At 50.5% G+C, this 22,862-nt stretch overlaps 1 protein-coding gene across 3 annotated transcripts in view; it reads left to right on the forward strand.

Annotated features, from left to right (window-relative positions):
• The window catches only part of CELF5 (CUGBP Elav-like family member 5), a 50,183-nt gene extending 30,715 nt beyond the window's left edge, over positions 1–19,468 (forward strand). Inside the window, exons 4-13 of one of the 3 annotated variants that reach the window (XR_005721232.1) lie at positions 115–243; positions 1,658–1,737; positions 3,395–3,541; positions 4,417–4,558; positions 4,662–4,808; positions 6,590–6,652; positions 7,418–7,501; positions 10,192–10,294; positions 16,078–16,245; positions 17,548–19,468. Coding sequence is in view for 2 of the 3 variants with exons in the window: in XM_040241912.1 (XP_040097846.1) it covers positions 115–243; positions 1,658–1,737; positions 3,395–3,541; positions 4,417–4,558; positions 4,662–4,808; positions 6,590–6,652; positions 7,418–7,501; positions 10,151–10,294; positions 16,078–16,205 (1,064 nt within the window). In the remaining variant the exon portion in view is untranslated. Of the gene's footprint in view, positions 1–114; positions 244–1,657; positions 1,738–3,394; positions 3,542–4,416; positions 4,559–4,661; positions 4,809–6,589; positions 6,653–7,417; positions 7,502–10,150; positions 10,295–16,077 lie in introns of all 3 variants that reach the window. The other 2 variants (XM_040241912.1, XM_040241913.1) reach the window with 2 other exon arrangements.
• The last annotated feature ends 3,394 nt before the right edge of the window (positions 19,469–22,862 follow it).

Genomic DNA, 22,862 nt, shown 5'->3' on the forward strand with positions numbered 1-22,862 from the left:
CCCGGGGGAGGTCCAGGGTCCCCGCTCCACGCCCGGGTGCCTCCAATTTCTGCTGGAGGGGTGCGGAATTTCCCGGAGGCTAGGACTTGGCTGAGGTGGTGTCTCCGCCCACAGGGGACCGGAAGCTGTTTGTGGGGATGCTGAACAAGCAGCAGTCAGAGGAGGACGTGCTGCGGCTGTTCCAGCCCTTCGGGGTCATTGACGAGTGCACCGTGCTCCGGGGACCTGACGGCAGCAGCAAAGGTGACCGGCTGGGGGCGGGGCTAGCTCCGGGGGCGGGACTATAGGAGGGCGCGGCAACGTGGTTAGCAGGCCAGCCGGATGGGGTTCCTGTAGGCACACAAAAGGGCGAGGCTAGCCCAGGGGGCGGGGCGAGCAGAGGCTGTCTAGTCTCACCTGGTCCCACCCGCCGGCCCAGGACGTCCGGGGCTGTCTCCTGTGTCTGTACCCATCAGACTGTTTCTGTCTGGATTTGCCTGTCTTCTGGACTATCGGTCTACCTGATCCTACTTACTCCACCGTTCCTATAAGGTTGTACCGTCCAGGAATGATTGTTTTATGATATCCAGCAACTTGTTTTCTGGTTTGCTCTGTTTCGGTCTTCAGGTGTCTGGTGATCTCTGTCTACCCGATTCTATTTGTTCAGGTTTATCTGTCCAGAACTGGCCTGTCTCTGCCCTTGTGACTTTATCTTACTAGGACTGAATATATTTGATGGTCCTTGTCTATTTATTTGCCTGGCTCTTTTCTAAAAACTGAGATATGATCACACACTGTAATCACATACTGCCAAGGCAGGAGGCGCAAGAGACGTGGGTTTGATCCATGAGTCGGGAAGATCCCCTGGTGGGGGAAATGACAACCTACTCCAGTATTCTTGCCTGGGAAATCCCATGGACAGAGGAGCCTGGCAGGCTACAGTACAGGGAGTCACAAAGAGTTGGACAAGACTGAGTACACACACACATACTGTAAAATTCACCTTTTAAAAGTGGACAGTGGGAAAAAAAAAGTGGACAGTGAAATGTTTCACAAAATTCACAGAACTGTGCAACTGTCATCATTATTGAATTCCAGAACGTCTTTACTCCTCTCCCTCAAATTCGTGTGACCCTTCCATAGCCCTCTGTCTGGAACTGTATCCTATGACCATCTGTCTGGATCTGCCTGTGTCTAGTGGTCTCTGGTTGTCTGTCTGCCTGATTCTGCCCTTGCCTGATGACTCTTCACCCCCATCTATCCAACTCTGGTCACATGGGTGTATCCATCTGGGTCTGAGTGTACCTCTGCCCGAGTGTGTCCACGTCTCTCTCTGTGTCTGATGGTTTGTCACTTTAATTCTGCCTATCTGATTACAACTCTGGATCTTGTGGTATTGGTGGCTGGTGGGTGTTCTCTAATCGTGTCCCCTTCACTTGTTCTAATGGGCAGTTCCTGCCTCCCTACCCTGGGCACCGCTTCACACCCTCTGATGATGTGTTGGACAAACAGTTGTCTTACTGTCTGATTCTTTGTTGTCCCACTGTCTGTCTGAACATGTGGCTGCCTGTCTCTCTGTTGTCCGACCTGTGGGCTGCCCATGTCCATGCTGACCTGCTATGCAGGGCTGCCAGCCCCTCTCCTGTGTCCCCTCACCCCTCCCCTTCTCTCGGAGCAGGCTGTGCCTTCGTGAAGTTCTCCTCCCACACCGAGGCTCAGGCGGCCATACACGCCCTGCACGGCAGCCAGACCATGCCGGTGAGTCAGAGCTGCCCTGGGCGATTTGGGTCAGGGTAGGCAAGGGGGAGGGGCCTGGCCTGACCATCCTAGCCATCTGGTAACCCCTGGCCCTTCTTCAGAGAGGGGACAGGGTGGGGAGAAAGAAGTGCATCTCTGACGGTGGTATGACTGGGTATACGTATGTACTTGTGTGTGTGTGTGAGTGTGCAAGTGTAGACTATGCAGAATGTCCTGCCAGTGTTTGGCTGCCCATGTGTGAGTATGTGTGGGCCAGTGTGTGTGTTGGTGTGCACACATGTGCATGTGCCTGAGAGTGTGCTTCCATGTCTGTATGTGAGTGTGTTGTTGTAAGTAGGTGGGTGTCAGTGTGCACATGAAGTGTGTGGAAATGGATATATGTTCTCATGTATGCTGATGCATATGCACGTGTATACACTGTGACTGCATGCATGCAAGTGTGTTGAGTGGGTGTGCTCATGTGAGTGCACATATGTAAGTTATATAGGTAAGTGCACATATGTGTTTGTGTGTGAGTGTGCCCCAGTGAGATGGGGGGAAAGTGTGCATATGTGTGCATCTGTAAGAGTATGTGAGTGTGTGTGGAGGGGTGAGCACATGTGTGTGAATGTAGACAAATATGTGTGTACATGTGTGTGAGTATATGTGCATGTATTGTTGAGTATATGCATGTGTGTGAGTGTGAGTCACTGTGGGTGGAATGCATGTGTGTGTGCAGATATGTGTGAGCCCCAGAGGAACAGGAAGGGATGGGGCTGGAGGGGCCTGCAGTTCAAAGCCAAGAAGCTTGGGATTCCTCCCAGGGCAATGGGGAGCCCCCCAGGGTTTCCTCAGGAGAAGGAAGGGGCAGGCCATTTGGAAATGTCTCCGTGAGGCCAGTGTGGGAGATAGGCAGGTGGCAAGTCTAAAACTGGGAGCTGGCGGGCCTGCAGCCATGAGAGGCTGGAAGAGACCACTCGGGTCTTGGAGATGGCCCTGCCACCCAGAAAAGTGGCCCTGGGAGCCTCCATCACTGTACAAAAATGTCCGAATCTGCCACAAGGAAGACAGGCCTCGGGGAACCCACTCTCCTTTCTCTTGTTCTGCAACATGGAATGAAGAGCAGGGCAGTCTCAGATCCTCCCTTCTCTTGCTCTCTGGGTCATTGGACATCAGTTCTAGTCCTTGGATAGGGAGGAGTCAACTCAATCCAAGGTCAAGCTTTCTCCTGCTCAGAGCTGTCCACTGACGGAGCTAGTGAGTGGAGAAGTAGTGAGCTCCCCATCAAAGGAGGTATTCAATTTCTCAAATGATTGGAACTTCACCTGTTCTCAGGTGTGGGCAGCTATAGAATCCTCTGTATGGGCCTTCATTGTTCCTCTCCAGCACTTGGGTTCTCCACCTTTTTTGAAATTATGGCTGACAGTCAGGTCCTCCTCTGCTTCCCAGAGGCAGCCCCAACTGGGCTTGGATGCCCCACTTGTGTGCATGGCAGCCTACAAGGTCAAGTGTGAGACCCAGGATGCTGATCTCCAGACTAGCCTCACTGTGGCCCCTGGGACCTTGAGGGAGGGGCTGATAGTTCATGCCACCCACACCCCTACACTCCTCCCAAGGTACCTCAGAGTCCTGGCAATGTCCCCCTTCTTTCCCTCCCTGCTTGCGGCCGCCCTTGCAGGGTGCCTCCTCCAGCCTGGTGGTCAAGTTTGCAGACACAGACAAGGAGCGGACGCTGAGGCGCATGCAGCAGATGGTGGGCCAGCTGGGCATCCTGACTCCGTCCCTCACCCTGCCCTTCAGCCCCTACAGTGCCTACGCCCAGGCTGTGAGTGACCAGCGGACACACTCCTGTCTCCAGTGGGGCTCCTGACACCGCTGTTTTGAGGGCCCAGCTCAGTGTCTCTCTCTTTCTTTCTCCATCTAGTCTCTGTCGAGTGCCTCTGCCTCTCTATCTTTCAGTTTCTCTTGCCCACTCTCTGACTCATGGCCTTATTCTGGCTATGGCTAAGTCCCCAGATCCAGTCCACTTCCTGATCTCAACCCCAGCTTAGCCCCCCACCATGAACTATGCTCTGAGCCCAAGCTGAACCCCAACTGACAGGACCCCAGACTCAGCCACCAACCCTGGGAGAATGTCAAATCAAGACCCAGTCTTGGGTTGACCTCCAGATCTGGCTGTTCCCCAAATCTAGATAATCCCCAATTCTAGCTAAACCTCCAGGCTGACTCCAAACAGACCCAGCCCTGAGTGAGTTCAACACTGGCTGAGCTTGGGACTTCCCTGACAGTTGCTATGCCTCCATGCCTCCATTGCACGGTACGCAGGTTCAATCCCTGGCTGGGGAAGTAAGATCCCACATGCCGTATGCATGGCACAACCAAAACAAACAGAACACATAAAAGAAACATTGGCTGAGCCCTGGTCCCAGACTAAGTTCTGATCATAGACTGAGCTGCAGTCCCTGGCTGAGCTCTGATTCCTAAATGATCCTTGAACATAGTCTGAGCCCTGATCCTATGCTGAGCCTTGATTCCGGGCTGAGCCCCAATTCCTAACTGAACCCTAACCTGACCTGAGCCAAGATACCTGGCCTGACCCCCTGCCCCTGTTTCTGGAGGACTGGCCCCTCAACCCCATGAGCCATGCTCTAAGGCCAGGTGCCACTTGGACTGTGTACCTGACTCCCTCTCCACCCCCAGCTCATGCAACAGCAGACGACGGTCCTGTCCACATCAGGCAGCTACCTGAGCCCCGGCGTGGCCTTCTCACCCTGCCACATCCAGCAGATTGGCGCTGTCAGCCTTAACGGGCTGCCTGCCACACCCATCGCCCCTGCCTCTGGTGAGAGTCTGCCAGGGGCCCACAGATGGGGGGCAGAGCCGGGGCTATGACTCTTAGCCTTAGCTGGGGCTAAGGCTCCCCATGATGCTCTTCCGCTCCCCAGGACTGCATTCGCCCCCGCTGCTCGGCACCGCCACTGTGCCCGGCCTCGTGGCCCCCATCACCAACGGCTTCGCAGGTGTCGTGCCCTTCCCTGGCGGGCACCCTGCCCTAGAAACCGTATATGCCAATGGCCTTGTGCCCTACCCAGGTAACTTGGATGGTCCCCTGGGGCTGAGGAGAGTGGCAGGGTGCAGGGAGGGTGTCCCTGGGACAAGCATGAATCCCTTTGCCTCGGTGTCTAGGGAACAAAAGTACAGGAAGCAGGGACTCTTAGGTTAATAGATACTAGCTATGGGTGCAGAGGGGCTTCCCTGGTAGTTCAACTGGTAAAGAATCCACCTGCAATGCAGGAGACCCAGGTTTGATTCCTGGGTCAGGAAGATCCCCTGAAGAAGGGATAGGCTACTCACTCCAGTATTCATGGGTTTCCCTGGTGGCTTAGACAGTAAAGAATCTGCCTGCAATGCAGGAGACCTGGGTTCAATCCCTGGGTTGGGAAGATCCCCTGGAGGAGGGCATGGCAACCCACTCCAGTATTCTTGCCTGGAGAATCCCCATGGACAAAGGAGCCTAAAGGGCTATAGTCCATGGGGTCACAAAGAGTCAGACACGACTGAGCAACTAAGCACACACACACATGGGCACAGAGAAGGGCGTTAAACATAGGAAGTTTGCAGTCATACCTTCCTGGCTTCAAATTCCAATTCAGTGGCCCTTGTGGGGAGCTTCTTTACATCTCTGAGCCTCAGTTTGCTCATCTGGAAAATGGGACAGATAATATCATTCATCTCATGATGTTGCTCTGATGAGGCAATCAGTCTGTAAGATGCTAACCCATCTCCTGGTACCAAGAAGGGTACCATCAATCTTTACTATTAATCATTACCATTTGGGATCAGTGCCCATATTCATTCATTCATTCATCCAGGATTGACCATGCACTGATTTGTTGCACTGGTCTCTGCCCTACTGAAGCAGAGGTCTCACCTTTCTCTACCCTATATCCTGATTTCAAGGCAAATGTCTTCCCACACCTTGCTTAGGTGAAGTTTGTCATCTGGGTTTCCACCACTGAGAATCTGTTTATTTTTATTTTGTAATAATTGGCGCTCACAGGGAGTTTCAAACATAGTACAAAGAGGTCCTGGTTACCACTCTCCCAGTGTCTCCGGATGCTAACATCTTACATAACAACAGTATGTTGTCAAAACTAGGAAACTGGCATCAGTACAGTACAATGAACAGACCCTGTTCAGACTTCACTATTTACAGGCACTTGTGTGTGTGTGTGTGGTTCGTTCATTTAAGTCATTTCATCACAGGTATAGTTTTGTGTAATCACCACCACATTCAACATACAGCACTGTTCCATTACTATGAAGTAATTCATTCATGTGACCCCTTTACTGGCTTATCTCTCTGCCCTCACTACCCTATCTTCTAACAACCTCTCTCCATTCAAGGAGATTTTTAGTTGCCTCGACAAGCCCTCTCCTCCCCCTGTGTCCTCCACTAGGGACTGTTGGAAGGTCACAGTCACACAGGGGATCCATAGGCTGTCTGATGATCAAGGTCTGGGGAGAGAAAAGGGGGAAGAGATGTGAATGGGTGGTGATCAGGAGCAGAGACCTGGAGCCCTAGAATATCCAGAGAAAAAAGGGGGAGGAGCAAGGGGGTCTGGATGGGGACAAAGAGTTGGGAGTTAAACCTCTCTGGAGTCAGAAAACTGGAATCGAGTTGAGTGGCCCTGTGGCAGATGCTGTTTTCCCACCTGTAAGAGGTTCCCTGAGCTTCAGTTTTCCTCACCTGTGGAATGAGGGTCATACCTATAACATGTTTATGCAGAAATGAAGCCGGGGTGGATGCTGTGGGGTGGATGGAAGACTTCTGCTGCCCCCACCCCACTGAGCCCCTCCGTCTGCCCCGCAGCTCAGAGTCCGACGGTAGCCGAGACCCTCCATCCTGCCTTCTCTGGAGTCCAGCAGTACACAGGTAGGGAGGCAGTGCGGCGCCCCAACGCGGGGCACCCCCCTACCCCTGCCCTCAGTTTCCTCCCTGGGCTAGCCACTCCACGCCCCTAGCTGCACTTAGGTCTGGTTCCACCCCTCAGGGCCGCCCTCTCATTCTACCTTCCCTCTTCTGTCTAGCCATACCTCCTACTTTGTGGCTTGGCCCCCGCCTCACCCTCCTTCGACATTTGGCCCTGCCCCTCATAACCTGCGTTTGGTCCCTCTTGTTGAGTCCTGCTCGGACCCGCTCTCGAATGTGACCACGCCCCTTCATTCTTCCAAAGACCCGGCATTGGCTCCGCCCTCAGCCATGGTACCCCACCCCTCAAATATGGCCCCGCCCATTAAACGCTTCCCTGACCCATCCGTCTCACCCCCTCTGACCTGTCGTGGCCCCACCCTCAGCCACAACCACGCCCACTCTGCTTTTTCCTGGGGCCTTGGCCCCTCCCTCAGACTGCCTCTCCCATGTGACCACGCCCCCTCCTTCTTCCTAAAATCTGCCCTTGGCTCTGCCCTCAGTCATGGCCCCACCATTCGATTATGACCCCTTTCCCTTCTACTCTTCCCTGTTGTCTTGGTACTTCTCTCAGACCAACTCTCCCCTGTGACCACGCGCATCCACCGTCCCAAGACCCATCTTGGCCCCACCCTAGGCTGTGACCTCACCCCTCAGTCTTAGCCCCGCCCCACGCGCCCCCCGGCCTCACCCCAGTTCCGCCCTGTGTCTCGCTCCCGGTCTCTGCAGCCATGTACCCCACCGCGGCCATCACGCCCATCGCGCACAGCGTCCCCCAGCCGCCGCCCCTCCTGCAGCAGCAGCAGCGAGAAGGTGAGGGGGCCGCGACCTCCCCTGGGCACCAGCCCCGCCCTTTGACCGCCCCCCTCCACCTCCAGGACCGCCTGGCTTCGGGGAACTGCTCGGCCTGAGGTCCGGAGAGACGTGCGTTCAGTTCCGGGCATCACCTGGGTGTTTGGGAGGCAATTGACTCTTGGTCTCTCAGCCTCCGTCTTCTCCTCCGGAAAGTGGGATCCGGGCTAGTCCCGACCCCATAGGGGTAGCAGTGACCCTGTCCCCACCAGGAGCTCTCTCCAGAGTGGAATGACTTTTTTTGAGTTTGAGGTCAGTGGGTGGGGTGATGAGGTTCTCTAGTGAGATGAGGATTCCTCAGTAAAGTCAAGTGGGAGAGGAGTTAGAATCTGGGTCAGACCGCAGGGATTCAAATCCACCCAGTGCTGACTTGAGGCATCGTCAGGAAGGCACCTCCCTGCTCCGTGCCTGTTTCCTCATCGGCCACACAGCGACCACCCTGCCACGAGGCCTTGCTGGGGAGTGAGCAGCACGGTTCCTGACACATAGTAGGCACTCAGTCTGGGAGGCTTTTCCTCGCCTTAATCCATCTGGTCGGGGTGGTGGTGGGGGAATTGGGGCCAGGCGACCAGCCAGAAAAGTCCCCCAACCCTCCCAGGACATGGGAAGTTTATGGATGGCCTGGCCTGTAGACTGAGTTCTGTGAGGTTCTGTTCAATTCCTTGCCCAGCCGGGTGCTGTGGGTAAAAGCTGGTTCTGATGCCATCGGTGCTGCTGTAACAGGACAGGATATCTGCTTTCTGGAAAGCCACCCGAGTTCTAGAGCCTCACAATACCAACTGCAAGGCTCGTGGGGGAAGTTGGGTCAGGGTACACCACTCAAAATGTTGCCTGTGGGAGTTCTCTGGTGGCCCAGTGTTTAAGACTCTGTGCTTCCACTACAGGGGGCACAACTTCAATCCCTGGTTGAGAAACTAAGATACCTCATGCAGCCCTGGTGTGGTCAAAAATTTTTTTTACAAGTTGGCTGTTACATGGAAAAAAAAAAAAAAAGATAAGACCCTAATAAAAATGGTAGCACAGTTTTATGCATGTTAGATGATTAAGAATCCATCAATAGTACAATAAATTGGGCATTCGAAGTTTGCACAGGAAAGTGGCGTCAGATGGGTTGTAGCATGTGAGTTACCGTGAAGTGATGGAAAGCTTCGTCTGAAATCAGATGGGAACAGGTCTTCCTCCTGATACCCTTGGAGAACTGAGAAAGGTGGTGGATGTTGCAACTGTGTTTGCATATGTGTGTGCATTTTGCTTTCTTATGAAGCTCAGTTCAGCTAGGTGTGGTTTTCTGCCTTCACCTAGTGTTTCTTGGAGTTGAGCTAGCACACAAGCAAACACAAAATTCATGTTTGCTCACAATTGTTCTATAACTTATCAGTTGTGTGGAAACACACCTGTATTTTAAAAACAAGCACATTAGGGAATTCCCTAGAGGTCCACTGATTAGGACTTGGCGCTTTCACTGCCGTGACCCCGAGTTCAATCCCTGGGCGGGGAACTAAATGCAGGCAGACCTTGCAACACGGCCAGACAAACAAATAACCAAACAACAACAGCAAACAAGCACATTAGCAGAACTGTGGTCCCCATCAGGAAGGTAAGGGTGGATGTGAATGTGTAATCTTGAATTTTGTATTTTCTGGGGTGGGGAATGTTCATCACGAGTGTTGGGATTTCTTGGTGGTTTGAGGGTTACCTTTGTTTGGAGAGACCTAGGAGAAGATTGTCTGTACGTTCAGGATTAGCAGCAGGTTTGAGGACTAAACTGGGTAATCAAGGTTTTAAAATGCTCTTATTATTTATAATTCTTATATGAGCCATGCACTGGGGATTCTTCGGGAAGGAATGATTCTGACTGTTAGCTGTGCTTTAAAAAATTATTTCTGGTTGGTATAGCATATCATTTAAACATGACCAGTGGTTTCAGGATATCTGAGATTCGGGACTGGAAAATGATCTTTTTATTTCCCTACATTTTATTTTTGCATCAGTTTTGAAATTATCCAAGCTTTTAAAAATTGGCCAAAGTTTGGAGGGTTATCCAAGGTTTTGAAAATTATCTGGATGTTTGGGGTTTGGGACCGGGGAGTTACTTGTCTTATTCTAATCTGTGATCATTAGACTTTCAAAAATGAACCTTTCCATTTAAACCAATTTTAGAGATATAGAGTGATGGCAAAGACAGTACAGAGTTTCTGTTATACCCTACAACCAGTTCATCTAATTTCTGCCAATGACCAGGAGTTTGAGGTTTAGGGGTTTTCTGGGGGGTGTTGAGGTTGTCTGGGAGTTTTGGATTATCTGCAGCCTAGGATGAAAGTCTTTATTTCAGTTTGGGGGGCTAGGGATCATCTAAAGTTTGTCAGTTCTCTGGGGCCTGAGGATCAGCAGAGGTGTGGAGTGTCTGAATGTGGGATTTTATAGACAAGGGCTCAGGGCACCCTGCCTCCCCTCCCCGCTGTTTCCACGCCCCTTCTTTCTGGGTGTCAGGGTGCACCCCTCCCCCAATAGCTAGAGACACCAGCTGTGGGCTCCGGACCCATGCCCCTCCCCCGGGGGTCGGCCTCCTCTCCTTGGGGGCTTTATGTCTTTCTCTCCCCCCACCTGCAGGTCCCGAAGGCTGTAACCTGTTTATCTACCACCTCCCCCAGGAGTTTGGAGACACGGAGCTGACGCAGATGTTCCTGCCTTTCGGCAATATCATCTCCTCCAAGGTGTTTATGGATCGGGCCACCAACCAGAGCAAATGTTTTGGTGAGTCCTTGCTGTTGTCGCCCCTTCCTTCTTGCTGCACCCTGAACCGCAGGCCCCTTGCCCTGGGGGGGCGGGTGTGGTCAGCCATGAGACAGGTCTGGTCTGAGACAACCACATTCGGGGGCTTCCCTGAAGGTCCAGTGGTTAGGACTCTGCCCTTTCACTGCTCAGGGCCCGGGTTTATCCCTGGTTGGGGAAGTAAGATCCCACAAGCTGTGCAGCAGGGTCAAGGGAAAAAAAGAAAGAATCACATTTATGACCAGAACAAGCACTTATTAAGCACCTACTGTGTACCCAGCACTTAGCATGAGTCATTTCTAAGATTCCCTTGTTCATTCATTCATTCATTCAACAAATAGACACATAGGGGCTTCCCTGGTGGTCCAGTGGTTAAGACTTTGAGCTTTCACTGTGTGTGTGTGGGGAGCACAGGTTTGATCCCTGGTGGGGGAACTAGGATTCTGCATGCCACAGGGTGCAGCCAACAAATAAATCAATAACACGTGCCCTATATAGGATTAAACAAAAAAACCCAAGTAGACATACAGTGCACCTACTGTGTGCCAGTGCCCAGCACAGTGCCTGGCACAAATCAGTGAAGGAAGCCAACAAAAATCACAGCCCTGCCACCCTGCTTGTAGGACTTTCTCTGAGGAGAGAAATAGTCTATATCGCCACTGTCTGAGCCGTCCACCCCATGTAACTGCTGAGCATTTGAAGTGTAGCTAGTGTGGCCAAAGCACTGAATTTTTTATTTTACTTAACTTTAATGAATTTCAGTTTCAATAACAACTCATGGCCAGTGGCTGCCAACTGAATTGGAAAGCACAGGTCCAGGGGGAGGAGGTGGAAATAAATAGGCAAGAATACCGGAGTGGGGTGCCATTCTCTCCTCCAGGAGATCTTCTCAACCCAGGGATGGAACTCGAGTCTTCTGCATTGCAGGCAGATTGTTTACTGTCTGAGCCACCAGGAAAGCCCAGGATATAGGCCAGGGTGTTATAAATGGTATAGAGAAAAATAAAACTGGTAAGAAAATATAGACTGATAGGAGGAGGCAGTGCTTCAACTGAGGCCTGAATGATGAGGAGCCAATCATAGCAGTGTCTAGGGGAAGAGTGTTCTAGGCAGAGAGAACCACATGTGCAAAGGCCCTGGGGCAGGACAGGGCCTGGTGCGTCGAAGGAGCAGTGAGGAGGCCCGAGTGTCTGAAGCAAAGTGAGCCAGGAGGAGAGAGGGAGGAGAGGAAGGCAGGGACGGGAAGGGCAGGTCGTGAAGGGCCTTGTGGGCTACGGGGAGGACTTCCTTGACCCCAGACACAGAGGATGTTAAGGCTCAGAGATGTGTAGCTTGCCCAAAGTCACAGGCAAGAACCTAAATTAGAAACAATCTGTTTGACTCCAAAATCTAGACTCTGAACCCCACCCTGTCCTCTCGGAAGGGTTGATTCTTGACTGTTTATTAAGCTCCTGCTGTTTAGTCACTAAGTTGTGTCCAATTCTTTGAAGCCCTATGGGCTGTATACAGCCAGGCTCCTCTGTCCATGGGTTTCCCAGGCAAGAATACTGAAGTGGGTTACCATTCCCTTTTCCAGGGGATCTTCCAGACCCAGGGATCGAACCCAGGTTTCCTGCATTTGCAGGCCGATTCTTTACCACTGAGCCACCTGGGAAGCCCTGCTATATATACTCATTATCCAACCATAAAAGGGAAGAATTGTCCCCAATTACATGGGGAGGAAGGAGAGGTACAGAATGGTCAAACAACATGCTTGAGGTCACACAGAAAGTTAGGAACAACACGCCGGCCCCGACCCAGTACCCAGCCCCCCTGCTCCCACATCTTGCTTCTCAGTTCAGTTCAGTTGCTCAGTCGTGTCCAACTCTTTGCGACCCTATGGACTGCAGCATACCAGGCTTCCTTGTCCATCACCAACTCCCAGAGCTTGCTTAAACTCATGTCCATGAAGTCGGTGATGCCATCCAACCATCTCATCCTCTGTTGTCCCCTTCTCCTCCTGCCTTCAATCTTTCCCAACACCAGGATTTTTCCAATGAGTCATTTCACATCAGGTGGCCAAAGTATTGGAGTTTCAGCATCAGTCCTTCCAATGAATATTCAGGACTGATTTCCTTTAGGATTGACTGGTTTGATCTTCTTGCAGTCCAAGGGACTCTCAAGAGTCTTCTCCAACACCACAGTTCAAAAGCATCAATTCTTTAGCATTCAGCTTTCTTTATAGTCCAACTCTCACATCCATATATGACTATTAGAAAAACCATAGCTTTTGACTAGACAGACCTTTGATGGCAAAGTAATGTCTCTGCTTTTTAATAGGCTATCTGTGTTGGTCATAACTTCTTCCAAGGAGCAAATGCCTTTTAATTTCATGGCTGCAGTCACCATCTGCAGTGATTTTGGAGCCCCCCAAAAGAAAGTCTCTTGTGGTTTCCATTGTTTCCCCATCTATTTGCCATGAAGTGATGGGACCAGATGCCATGATCTTAGTTTTCTGAATGTTGAGTTTTAAGCCAACTTTTTCACTCTCCTCTTTCACTTTCATCAAGAGACTCTTTAGTTCTTCTTCGCTTTCTGCCATAAGGGTGGTGTCATCTGCATATCTGAAGTTATTGATATTTCTCCCGGCAATCTTGATTCCAGTTTGTGCTTTATCCAGCCTGGCATTTCGCATGATGTACTCTGCATATAAGTTAAATAAACACAGTGACAATATACAGCCTTGATGTACTCCTTTCCCAATTTGGAACCAGTATGTTGTTTCATGTCCAGTTCTAACTGTTGCTTCCTGACCTGCATACAGATTTCCCAGAAAGCAGGTAAGGTGGTCTGGTATTCCCATTTCTTTAAGAATTTTCCAGTTTGTTGTGATCCACAGAGTCAAAGGCTTTGGCATAGTCAATAAAGCAGAAGTAGGTGTTTTTCTGGAACTTTCTTGCTTTTTCTATGATCCAACAGATGCTGGCAATTTGATCTCTGGTTCCTCTGCCTTTTCTAAATCCAGCTTGAAGATCTGGAAGTTCACGGTTCATGTACTATTGAAGCCTGGCTTGGAGAATTGTGAGCATTACTTTGCCAGCGTGTGAGACAAGTGCAATTGTGTGGTAGTTTGAACATCCTTTGGCATTGCCTTTCTTTGGGATTGGAATGAAAACTGACTTTTCCAGTCCTGTGGCCACTGCTGAGTTTTCCAAATTTGTTGGCATATTGAGTGCAGCACTTTCACAGCATCATCATTTAGGATTTGAAAGCTCAACTGGAATTCCATTACCTCCACTAGCTTTGTTCATAGTGATGCTTCCTGAGGCCCACCTGACTTTGCATTCCTGGATGGCTGGCTCTAGGTGGGTGATCACACCGTCGTGGTTATCTGGGTCATGAAGATCTTTTTTGTACAGTTCTTCTGTGTATTCTTGCCACCTCTTCTTAATATCTTCTGCTGCTATTAGGTCCATACTATGTCTGTCCTTTATTGTCCCCATCTTTGCATGAAATGTTCCCTTGGTATCTCTAATTTTCTTGAAGAAATCTCTAGTCTTTCCCATTCTATTGTTTTCCTCTATTTCTTTGCATTAACTAAGGAAGGCTTTCTTATCTCTCCTTGCTATTCTTTGGAACTCTGCATTCAAATGGGTATATCTTTCCTTTTCTCCTTTGCCTTTAGTTTCTCTTCTTTTCTCAGCGATTTGTAAGGCCTCCTCAGACAACCATTTTGCCTTTTTGCATTTCTTTTCCATGGGGATGGTCTTGATCACTGCCTCCTGTACAATGTCATGAACCTCCGTCCATAGCTCTTCGGGCACTCTATCAGATCTAATCCCTTGAATCTATTTGTCACTTCCACTGTATAATCATAAGAGATTTGATTTAGGTAATACCTGAATGGTCTAGTGGTTTTCCTTACTTTCTTCAATTTAAGTGTGAATTTGGCAATAAGGAGTTCATGATCTGAGCCATAGTCAGCTCCTGGTCTTGTTTTTGCTGACTTTATAGAGCTTCTCCATCTTTGGCTGCAGAGAATGTAATCAGTCTGATTTTGGTTTTGATCATCTGGTGATGTCCATGTGTATGGTCTTCTCTTGTGTTGTTGGAAGAGGGTGTTTGCTATGACCAGTGCGTTCTCTTGGCAAAACTCTTAGCCTTTGCCCTGCTTCATTTTGTACTCCAAGGCCAAATTTACCTGGCCACATATCTCTTGCCTTCTTACTTTTGCATTCCAGTCCCCTATGATGAAAAGGACATCTTCTTTGGATGTTAGTTCTAGAAGGTCTTGTATATCTTCATAGAACAATTCAACTTCAGCTTCTTCAGCTCTACTGGTTGGTGTATAGACTTGGATCACTGTGATACTGAATGGTTTATCTTGAAAACGAACAGAGATCATTCTGTCGTTTTTGAGATTTGCATCCAAGTACTGCATATCAGACACTTTTGTTGACTGAAGGGCTACCTCATTTCTTCTAAGGGATACTTGTCCACAGTAGTAGATATAATGATCATCTGAGTTAAATTCACCCATTCCAGTTCATTTTAGTTCACTGATTCCTAAAATGCCAGTGTTCATTCTTGCCATCTCCTGCTTGACCACTTCCAGTTTACCTTGATTCATGGACCTAACATTCCAGGTTCCTATGCAGTATTGTTATTTACAGCATCGAACTTTACTTCCATCACCAGTCACATCCACAACTGGCTGTTGTTTTTGCTTCTGGAAGCATCCTGCTTCTAGGAAGAAGAAAAAAATTTCTGGAAGAAAACCTCCATAACATTCAGCAGTCAGGGGGTCACATGCCTTCTCTGAGCCTCAGTTTCCTTGTCTGTATAATGAGAGGTGTGTGTGATATGAAGACACCCCCCTACCTCGTTTCCAGATTCCCCTGTGGCCCCCCATGGGCCTCAGCCAGACCCCTCAGCCCTATCCCACCATCTCTCTGCCTGACCTGTCTGCCTCTCCCACAGATCTCAGGTACCCTGCCCCCAAATGCTCACACATGTGGTTCCCCTCCCCCTGGGGTGGCCCCCAGCCCCTGTAGCCTCTGCAGAGCCCCCCAGGAAGTCTATGAGAATGAACAGGTAAGGGGTAAGAGTAGGGCTGGGTAGAGGGAATTATGTGGTGGAAGCTTAAGGTGTGTGTGTTAGGAGGTGGTGTGCTGGAGTGTTTCTCATGGTCCAGGTTGGGGGATATCTGGGGCTGGAATGACTGATGGTGGCAAAGAGAGAGACAGACACAAAAAGAGAAAAGAGAGGGAGGGAGAGACATAGAGAAGAAACACGAAGACACACACACAAGGAGAGAAGAAGAGAGACAAGGACAGATAGACACAGAGACAGACAGGAAGAGTCAGATGGACAGACAAGACCCCAGATGGATGGAGGGCTTAGAGGAGGCGAAAGGTAGGGATCCAGAGCCTAGAAGGAGGTGGGCCTGGGGTGGAGGAGGGAGACCGTGGCGTTCCCTGGACCCCCAGAAGCCCCACCTGTCCCCTTCTCCCCTCATTAGTTGGGAAGCCTCATCAGAGCAGAGCCCAGGTAAGGAGTGAGTGCCCTATCCCCAGAGGCATGCAAGCCCCCAGGGTGTCAGAACCAGATCAGGACTGCTGTGCGTGTTCTGGGAAGCCCCCCTACCTCCCCTGGGTCGTCTGCTCCTGCGAGCGCACACCCCCGCCCCCAGGACCCCACAAGCCGGGCAGCCAGGGCTGCAGCACTGGAGCGAGCAGAGGACGCCCGCGTTGCCCACCATCGTGGGTCCACCCCGGTCTCCGCAGGCTTCGTGAGCTTTGACAACCCGGCCAGCGCACAGACTGCCATCCAGGCCATGAATGGCTTTCAGATCGGCATGAAGAGGCTCAAAGTGCAGCTGAAGCGGCCCAAAGACCCAGGACACCCCTACTGACCGGGCCCACAGCCACTCAGAGGCTGCGGGCTTGGCCCAGGTGAGCCGCTAGGCGGCCCTGCCCCTACCCCACCCCTACCCCGTCTTGTCCGCACCCTTTCCTCATTCTCCAAACCCTCCCCAGGCTAGGGGGATGCTGCAAGAGGCTTCAAGGAGCCCCCAGGTTTGGTTGACAGGGACAGAGCTGGATGAAGACACCCCCCCCCAGTCTGCTCAACCCCCCTACCCCCACCCCATGGTCAGGGCTGGAACTGGAGCAGTAAGATGGGGATGGGAAGGGCAGTTAGGGAATCTTTCCTGGAGAAGGCTTTGAAGGATGAATAGAAGTTCACCTGAGAGGCGGGCATGGTCTGGGGTGAGGCGGGCCGTGGGGAGGGGCTTTTGTCCTGTCCTAAGAATCAGTTCTCCCGGCTAGGCCCCTTTGGGAGCCCTTCCTTTGGCACAATTCACACCCAGTGGGTTGATGAAAGAGTGGAATGTTTTTCCCACCCAAGGGCATGCCGGGGTGAGGGGGGGCGGAAATCCCCTGAACAAACAAACAAATCCCCTAATGTCTGCACCATCAGAATGAAGGACCCTGTCAACTCATCACTTCTTTGGAGGCATGAACCGTGAGCCTCCAGGGCCAGTGGGGAAACTTATAACTGTGCTCCAGCCTCGACAAGCCTCATGTGTGAAATGGGCTCATGCACGTCGCCTCCCCCAGGGGCTGCGGGGTGGATTCACACGGGGCACTCGGTGTTTTTCCAGCTGAGCCCAGGACCTGCCACCTGGAAAGCTCTTGATAACTTATTTCGATTTTTCTCCACTAAACCCTCTATTGCCGCGGTCATCACAGAGGCTCCCCACCTTGGGGTCTGGTGTGAAGTAGGTGTTCAGTGAGGGTCTGCTTCCAGACCCTCTGCCAGGGCAGCACCCACAGATTTGAGGGTTGTGGGTCTTTGGGGGCATGCTCGGAGACTCGCCACCCGAAGCCAACATCTGTGATCCGCGCGCTTTGAACACTCTGACAGCAAGTCTTTACTAAGCACCTACTGTGCACCAGGCGAAATGGGGGCGGGGCGCTGCTTCGTGGAGCGACAGGGAGCAGGGGAGAGGAGAAAGAAACATATTTGTGCCCGGTGGCCAGACGAGGACATGGGGCTTAGCGACCCCTCCAAGCCGTGTGTGTCAACCTCCAAACTCCAAAATGGACTCTTTCTGCAAAGATAGGGGTCCTTGGGGATCCCAGATCCCAGTCTGGCCAGGGCAGGGGAGTGGGTGGGAGGTGATTTGTTGGCCTACGTGCCCACCCTCCCCCTCTCTTCAAGCGGCGCCCTAACGCCCCTCCCTTCTCCGCCAGGTGAGGGGCCTTCCCACCCCAGGAGGGTTTCCCGCTTCCAACTGATCCAGGACTTTTCCGTAAATTACAACAAAGTTTGGACACCAGCCCCCTCCCCTCCTCTCCCTACTCCCCTGCTCCCCTCCCCAAAATGTGAAACGCTGCCCAAGGCCCCATGGAGTGGGGAAGGGGCTTTGTGGTCTTCGGGGGACTCCTGAGGTGGGGGCCAAGGATTCACTACCCCCTCCATGGAGATTTCCTCGCTTCCACCCCCTTCCCACACACGCAACCTTCATGGCTTCCCCAAACGAAATTGCAACTTTTCCTATATATATATATGCATATATATATAGAGCTATAGACAGTATATATATTTTTTGAGTATAGATCATGGGACCAAACTTTTCCGACTTCTTTCCATCCAAGAGAAGGTGACCCTGGGCCAGTCACCCAGCAGGGACGCTCAGAAGGGCTGAGGCTGGCGGGGCAGCCCAGTGTCCCCCCCCCGCCACTGTCATGTCAGACCAGGGCGCCGGTCAAGCACTGGGAATCAGCCGACGAATGCGATATACCTCCAGGACTTTTGACCCCCCCGCCACCGATAATTCTCGTGGGCCTGAGGGCTCAGCCGGCTTCAGTGTCCCTGGTCCTAGCTGCAGCTTCCTGAGCCCTGCCCCCGTGTCCCAGGGCCCTGCCTTCTCCGGATGCGGGCACAAAAGAGACCCCTTGGCCTCCCCTGACCCTTTCCCCCACCCCCAGTCATAGCCTTACTCATGTGGCCAATAGCCCTTAGCTTTCCGTCGGGGGCAGACAGGGCCGGGGGAAGCCCCCCACCCCGCGAGCCCCCTCCCAAGGGCAGGCAGCCACCCTCCCTGCCTTTGGATCACCAGCCTGGAATTCACTATGTCATGACCAAGATCGCCACGTGCACCGGAGGAGCCCAGTGTGCGCTGGCCCAGCACCCCTTCACCGGAGATACCTCTATAAAGAATTTTCTTTTATTTTGGTCTTTCTGAGCAGGTACAAAGAAGAAAAGAAATGGGGGGGGAAATCAAACGACAATGGATTTTTTTGTTTCCTAGTTGGGGCGGGGAGGGATATCCCGTGGGGCGCCTCTGTATAGCTACTCAAACCGTGAAAACCCCCCTTGAAGCACAGAGTCAAGTTCTTTTTTTTTTTTTTTTATTGGACGTCCGGTGGGGCCTCACGCCAGATGAGGCACCAGAGAACTTCATAAGCTCAAGAGAAAAAGAATTTTTGAAAAGAAAAAAAAAAAAGCATTCCCTTTTGTTTCTACCAAAATGTGTTGACGGACCCAGAAAAAAAAAAAAAAGGCAAAAAAAAAAAAAAAAGAAAGAAAAAAAAAAATAGAAAAAAAAAAAAAAGAAGAAGAAAAAAAAATCTTCTGACAAACCTGTTTCGATATTCCAGAGTTTGATAATTGTTCCAAGACCCTCTCTAGTGTGCCTGTGTTTTGTGAGTCTGTGTGTGTGTGTGCTCAGGGGTCGAGGGGCTTTGGCTATGTCCTGCCCCACCCGGCCCCCGCCAGGCCTGCTTGGGACTGCGTGCCGGCGTGCAGTGGTGTGTGTCCTTTGGTCCATGTTTACTGGCTGTAAATACCATTTTTATACTCCACATCAAAGACCGACGTGATTTGTACGATGTACTTTATTTCTGCTACGAGTAATTTCATGAAGTTTCAACTTGCAAAACTGACTTTTGGAGACAAACCGCCACACACACACACACACACACACACACACAAAGAGGAGAAAAAGACTTGGAGGGAACTTTGAGTTGAGTTGCTTTGAATCTCGAGGTCCTTGTCACTGTGGCGTGTTTCAGGTGAGAAGCTGCAGTCATCACCTTCATGTCCAAAACACCTCTCTTTGGTCTGGAGAAACTGAAAGTTTATTTAATAAAAGTTTTACTTGCTAAAGGACTGGGCCCTCCCTCATTTGCCCTCCTCTCCTCGATAAAAGACCATGTGCTTCCGGTCAAGTCGGGTGCCTGGGCTAGAGATGAATCTGGATTTAGAGTGAGGGGTGTGTGAGGAGAAGGGTTTGATGTCCCCGCAGCTGAATTCCGACAGAATCATCCAGACGCTGAAGAAATGGAGCGTTCTTTCTCATGAAGAGCAGGTGCCTAAGTGTCTTGAGTCACACGTTCATTCATTCATTCAGCAAATGTCTACTGTTTGTTGAATGCCAACGGGTGACTGTGGCTTCCCTGGTGGCTTAGTGGTAAAGAATCCACCTGTGAACACAGGGGGTGAGGGTTCAACCCCTGGATAGGGAAGACCCCCTGTAGAAGGGAGTGGCCACCCACTCCAGTATTCTTGCCTGGGAAATGTCATGGTCAGAGGAGCCTGGTGAGCAACAGTCCATGGGGTTGCAAAGGAGTCGACACCACTCGGCAACTAAAACAGCAACGACTGAGTGACTGACCCCATGCTGGCCATCAGGGACGTAGCAGTGACCAGATGGTTCTGGGCTCTGGCTTCAAGGATTCTGGGCTCTGGCTTCAAGGAGGCAGCCAGGGGTGGGGCCAGGGGAGACACTGTACAGTACATATTTTTGTAATTAGGATAAAATTTACCATTTTCAAGTGTACAATTCAATGTCATTAAGTACATTCACAATGTTGTGCAACCATCACATCTATCTAGTCCCAGACAATAGAGTTCATCACCCCAAAAAGAAGCCCTGCCCCCATGAACACTCATTCCCCAGCCCCTGACAACCAGGAACCCACTCTCTGTGGATTTGCCTGTTCTGGACGCTTCCTATCAAGGGAATCACACACTGTGTATCCTCTTTTTCTTTAAAAAGTTTTATTATTGTGGGCATAGCTGATTTACAGTGTTGTTTTAGTTTCAGGTGTATAGCAAAATGACCTTGTGTCCTTTTTAAAAAATATATATGCTTGGCTGTGCTGGGTCTTAGTTGCAGCACATGGGATCTTTAGTTGCACCGTTTGAACTCTTAATTTCGGCATATGGGATCTAGTTCCCTAACCAAGGGTAGAACCCAGGTCCCCTGCATTAAAAGCACAGAGCCTGAGCCACTGCACCACCAGATAAATCCCATGGCTTTGTGTCCTTCTGTGTCTGGCTTCTCTCACTGAGCATTGTCATCGTGTTCTCAAGGTCTAGCCACATTGTAACGAGTGTCAGTGCTCCTCTTCTTTTTAAATCTGAATCATATTCCAGTCTGTGGATGGCCCATCCATCCATTGATGGGCATTTGGGTCTGCTTTTTGGTCGCTATGAATTACACTACTATAATTATTCATGTGTGAGTTTCTGTCTGAACACTCAGCTCAGTTCTCTAAGGTACATACCTAGGGGCAGAATTGCTGGGTCTTGGTCACTCTGTGTTCCCACCAGCAGCTCATGAGAGTTCCCATGTCTCCACAGCCTCACCAATACTTGTTACACAACAGATTCAAATTGGAATGTGGAGGGAGAAATCCCCCCATTGGAGCTGAGGTAGTCAAGGACCCAGAAGTGTCCTGAAGAGGTGAGACCTGAAGGAGGTAAGATCCAAGAGAGGAATTGACTTTGGCTGAAAAAGCACATAGAAGACAGCCTGCAGACCCTGCCCTACTCCGGTGAAGTCCTCAAAGGTCCTAAAAAAAAAATCCTGAGACCTGGGATGCAGAAGAGTGGGCTCCAGGGTAAGAGGCTGTAGTGGGGATGTGAGTAGAGGGGGGTGGCCACACCCAAGCTGGGCCTTTCCAAATTCATGGGAGGGATACTAAGCACTTGATTTAATGAGCCACTCATGTCCTGCCAGGGGCTTTGCAGAAACTATGTTTTTTAATCTTCTCAATGACTCCATTTTACAGTTCAGGAAACTGAGGCTCAGAGACAGGAAATGCTTGGTCCAGCTCCAGCAGAGAGGCCCAGCTCGGGTGGGAGTTGGAAAGGTGAGTCTGAGTCCACCTGGAAGGGTTTTCTGGGTGGAAGGAAGAGCCTGGGCAAAGGCTCAAAGGCTTGGGATGTGGTTTTTAGTTGGGCCACTGGCTAAGACCTCAGCACTGGGTGAAGAGATGGATGCAGAGGTGATAGGTTACAGAGGTTCTTTTGTGACAGCACTACCATGTGCTGGACCTTGTCTCTGCCCTCCAAAGTTGCAGTTGAGGAGAAAGTACTTATAGGACCCCCCCCAAAAAAAAACAAAAACAAAAGTACTCCATCCCCACAATAAAAAGTAATTTGCAATGTGCTAAAAGTTGTAACCACAATGAAACCAACAAATCTGGGACATTACCTTTTTTTTTCTTTTGGCAATGGCACATGGCCTGTTTGATCTTAGTTCTGCAACCAGAGATGGAGCACACGCCTCCTGCAGTGGAGATGGGGAGTCCTAACTACTGGACCACCAGGGAATTCCCTGGGACATTATCTTGATGTCAATAGGGAGTCACAGAGGATTTTGAACAGGGGAGGGGCATGATAGGACACCTCAGGTGACTTTTGTGCTGCTGTTGAGGTGTAAATTGGCATTCTGGAGAACAACTGGGCAGGGTAATATTTCTATCAAGCATTTATTAAACACTTACTGTTTGCCAAGTGTTGTTTCAAGCCTATGTCATCCACTACAGTAGCCACTGGCCACCTGTGGCTATTTACATTTCGATCAGTTTATCAATCTATAATTTCCTCAGTCACACTAAGCCACATTTCAAGGGCTTAAGAGCCACGTGTTCATCACTTCTGGAGTTTTCTCGGACGACACCAGTCTAAACATTGTACGTGACATAACCTGCCACAACCTTGTGAGGTGTGTCCTATCAATAGCCTCACTTTATGAGTCAGTAATCTGAAGCTCAGAGAGGTTAACTAACCTGCCTGAGGCTGCACAGCTGGAGGTGAACCCAGGATCTCAGGTTGGTCTCAACCACTGTGCTATCCCATTTCCCTGTACTGTGTAGTGGCTGAAATGAGATGTATTAGATCTTAGTTCAAGTTGTTATTTGAGATAGTCCAATTTAAGCTTTTAAATTTAACTCAAAGTCATCAAACAATTAAAATGTGCACCTGTACAATACAGCAGTTGGACCTGAGTATCTCCATAGAGTGACTTAGGGGTGTGCTTGGGATGGCTGAGTCCTGGTTGTGAGGTAGGGTGTTCATCCTGGGAAAGTAGGCACCCAGGGTGTATCAGTTAGCTGTTGCTGCATAACAAATATTCTATCTTCAAATTAGCTGCTTAAAACACCCCACACATTTATTACCTCACCCAGTTTCTATGGATCAGAAATCCAGGAGTGAGTAAACTGAGCTGTGGTTCAGGGTCTCTCACAAAGTCAAAGTTAAGACATCATCTGAG

The sequence above is a fragment of the Oryx dammah genome, unplaced genomic scaffold (genome assembly GCF_014754425.2).
Source record: "Oryx dammah isolate SB20612 unplaced genomic scaffold, SCBI_Odam_1.1 HiC_scaffold_5, whole genome shotgun sequence".
NCBI lineage: Eukaryota > Metazoa > Chordata > Mammalia > Artiodactyla > Bovidae > Oryx > Oryx dammah.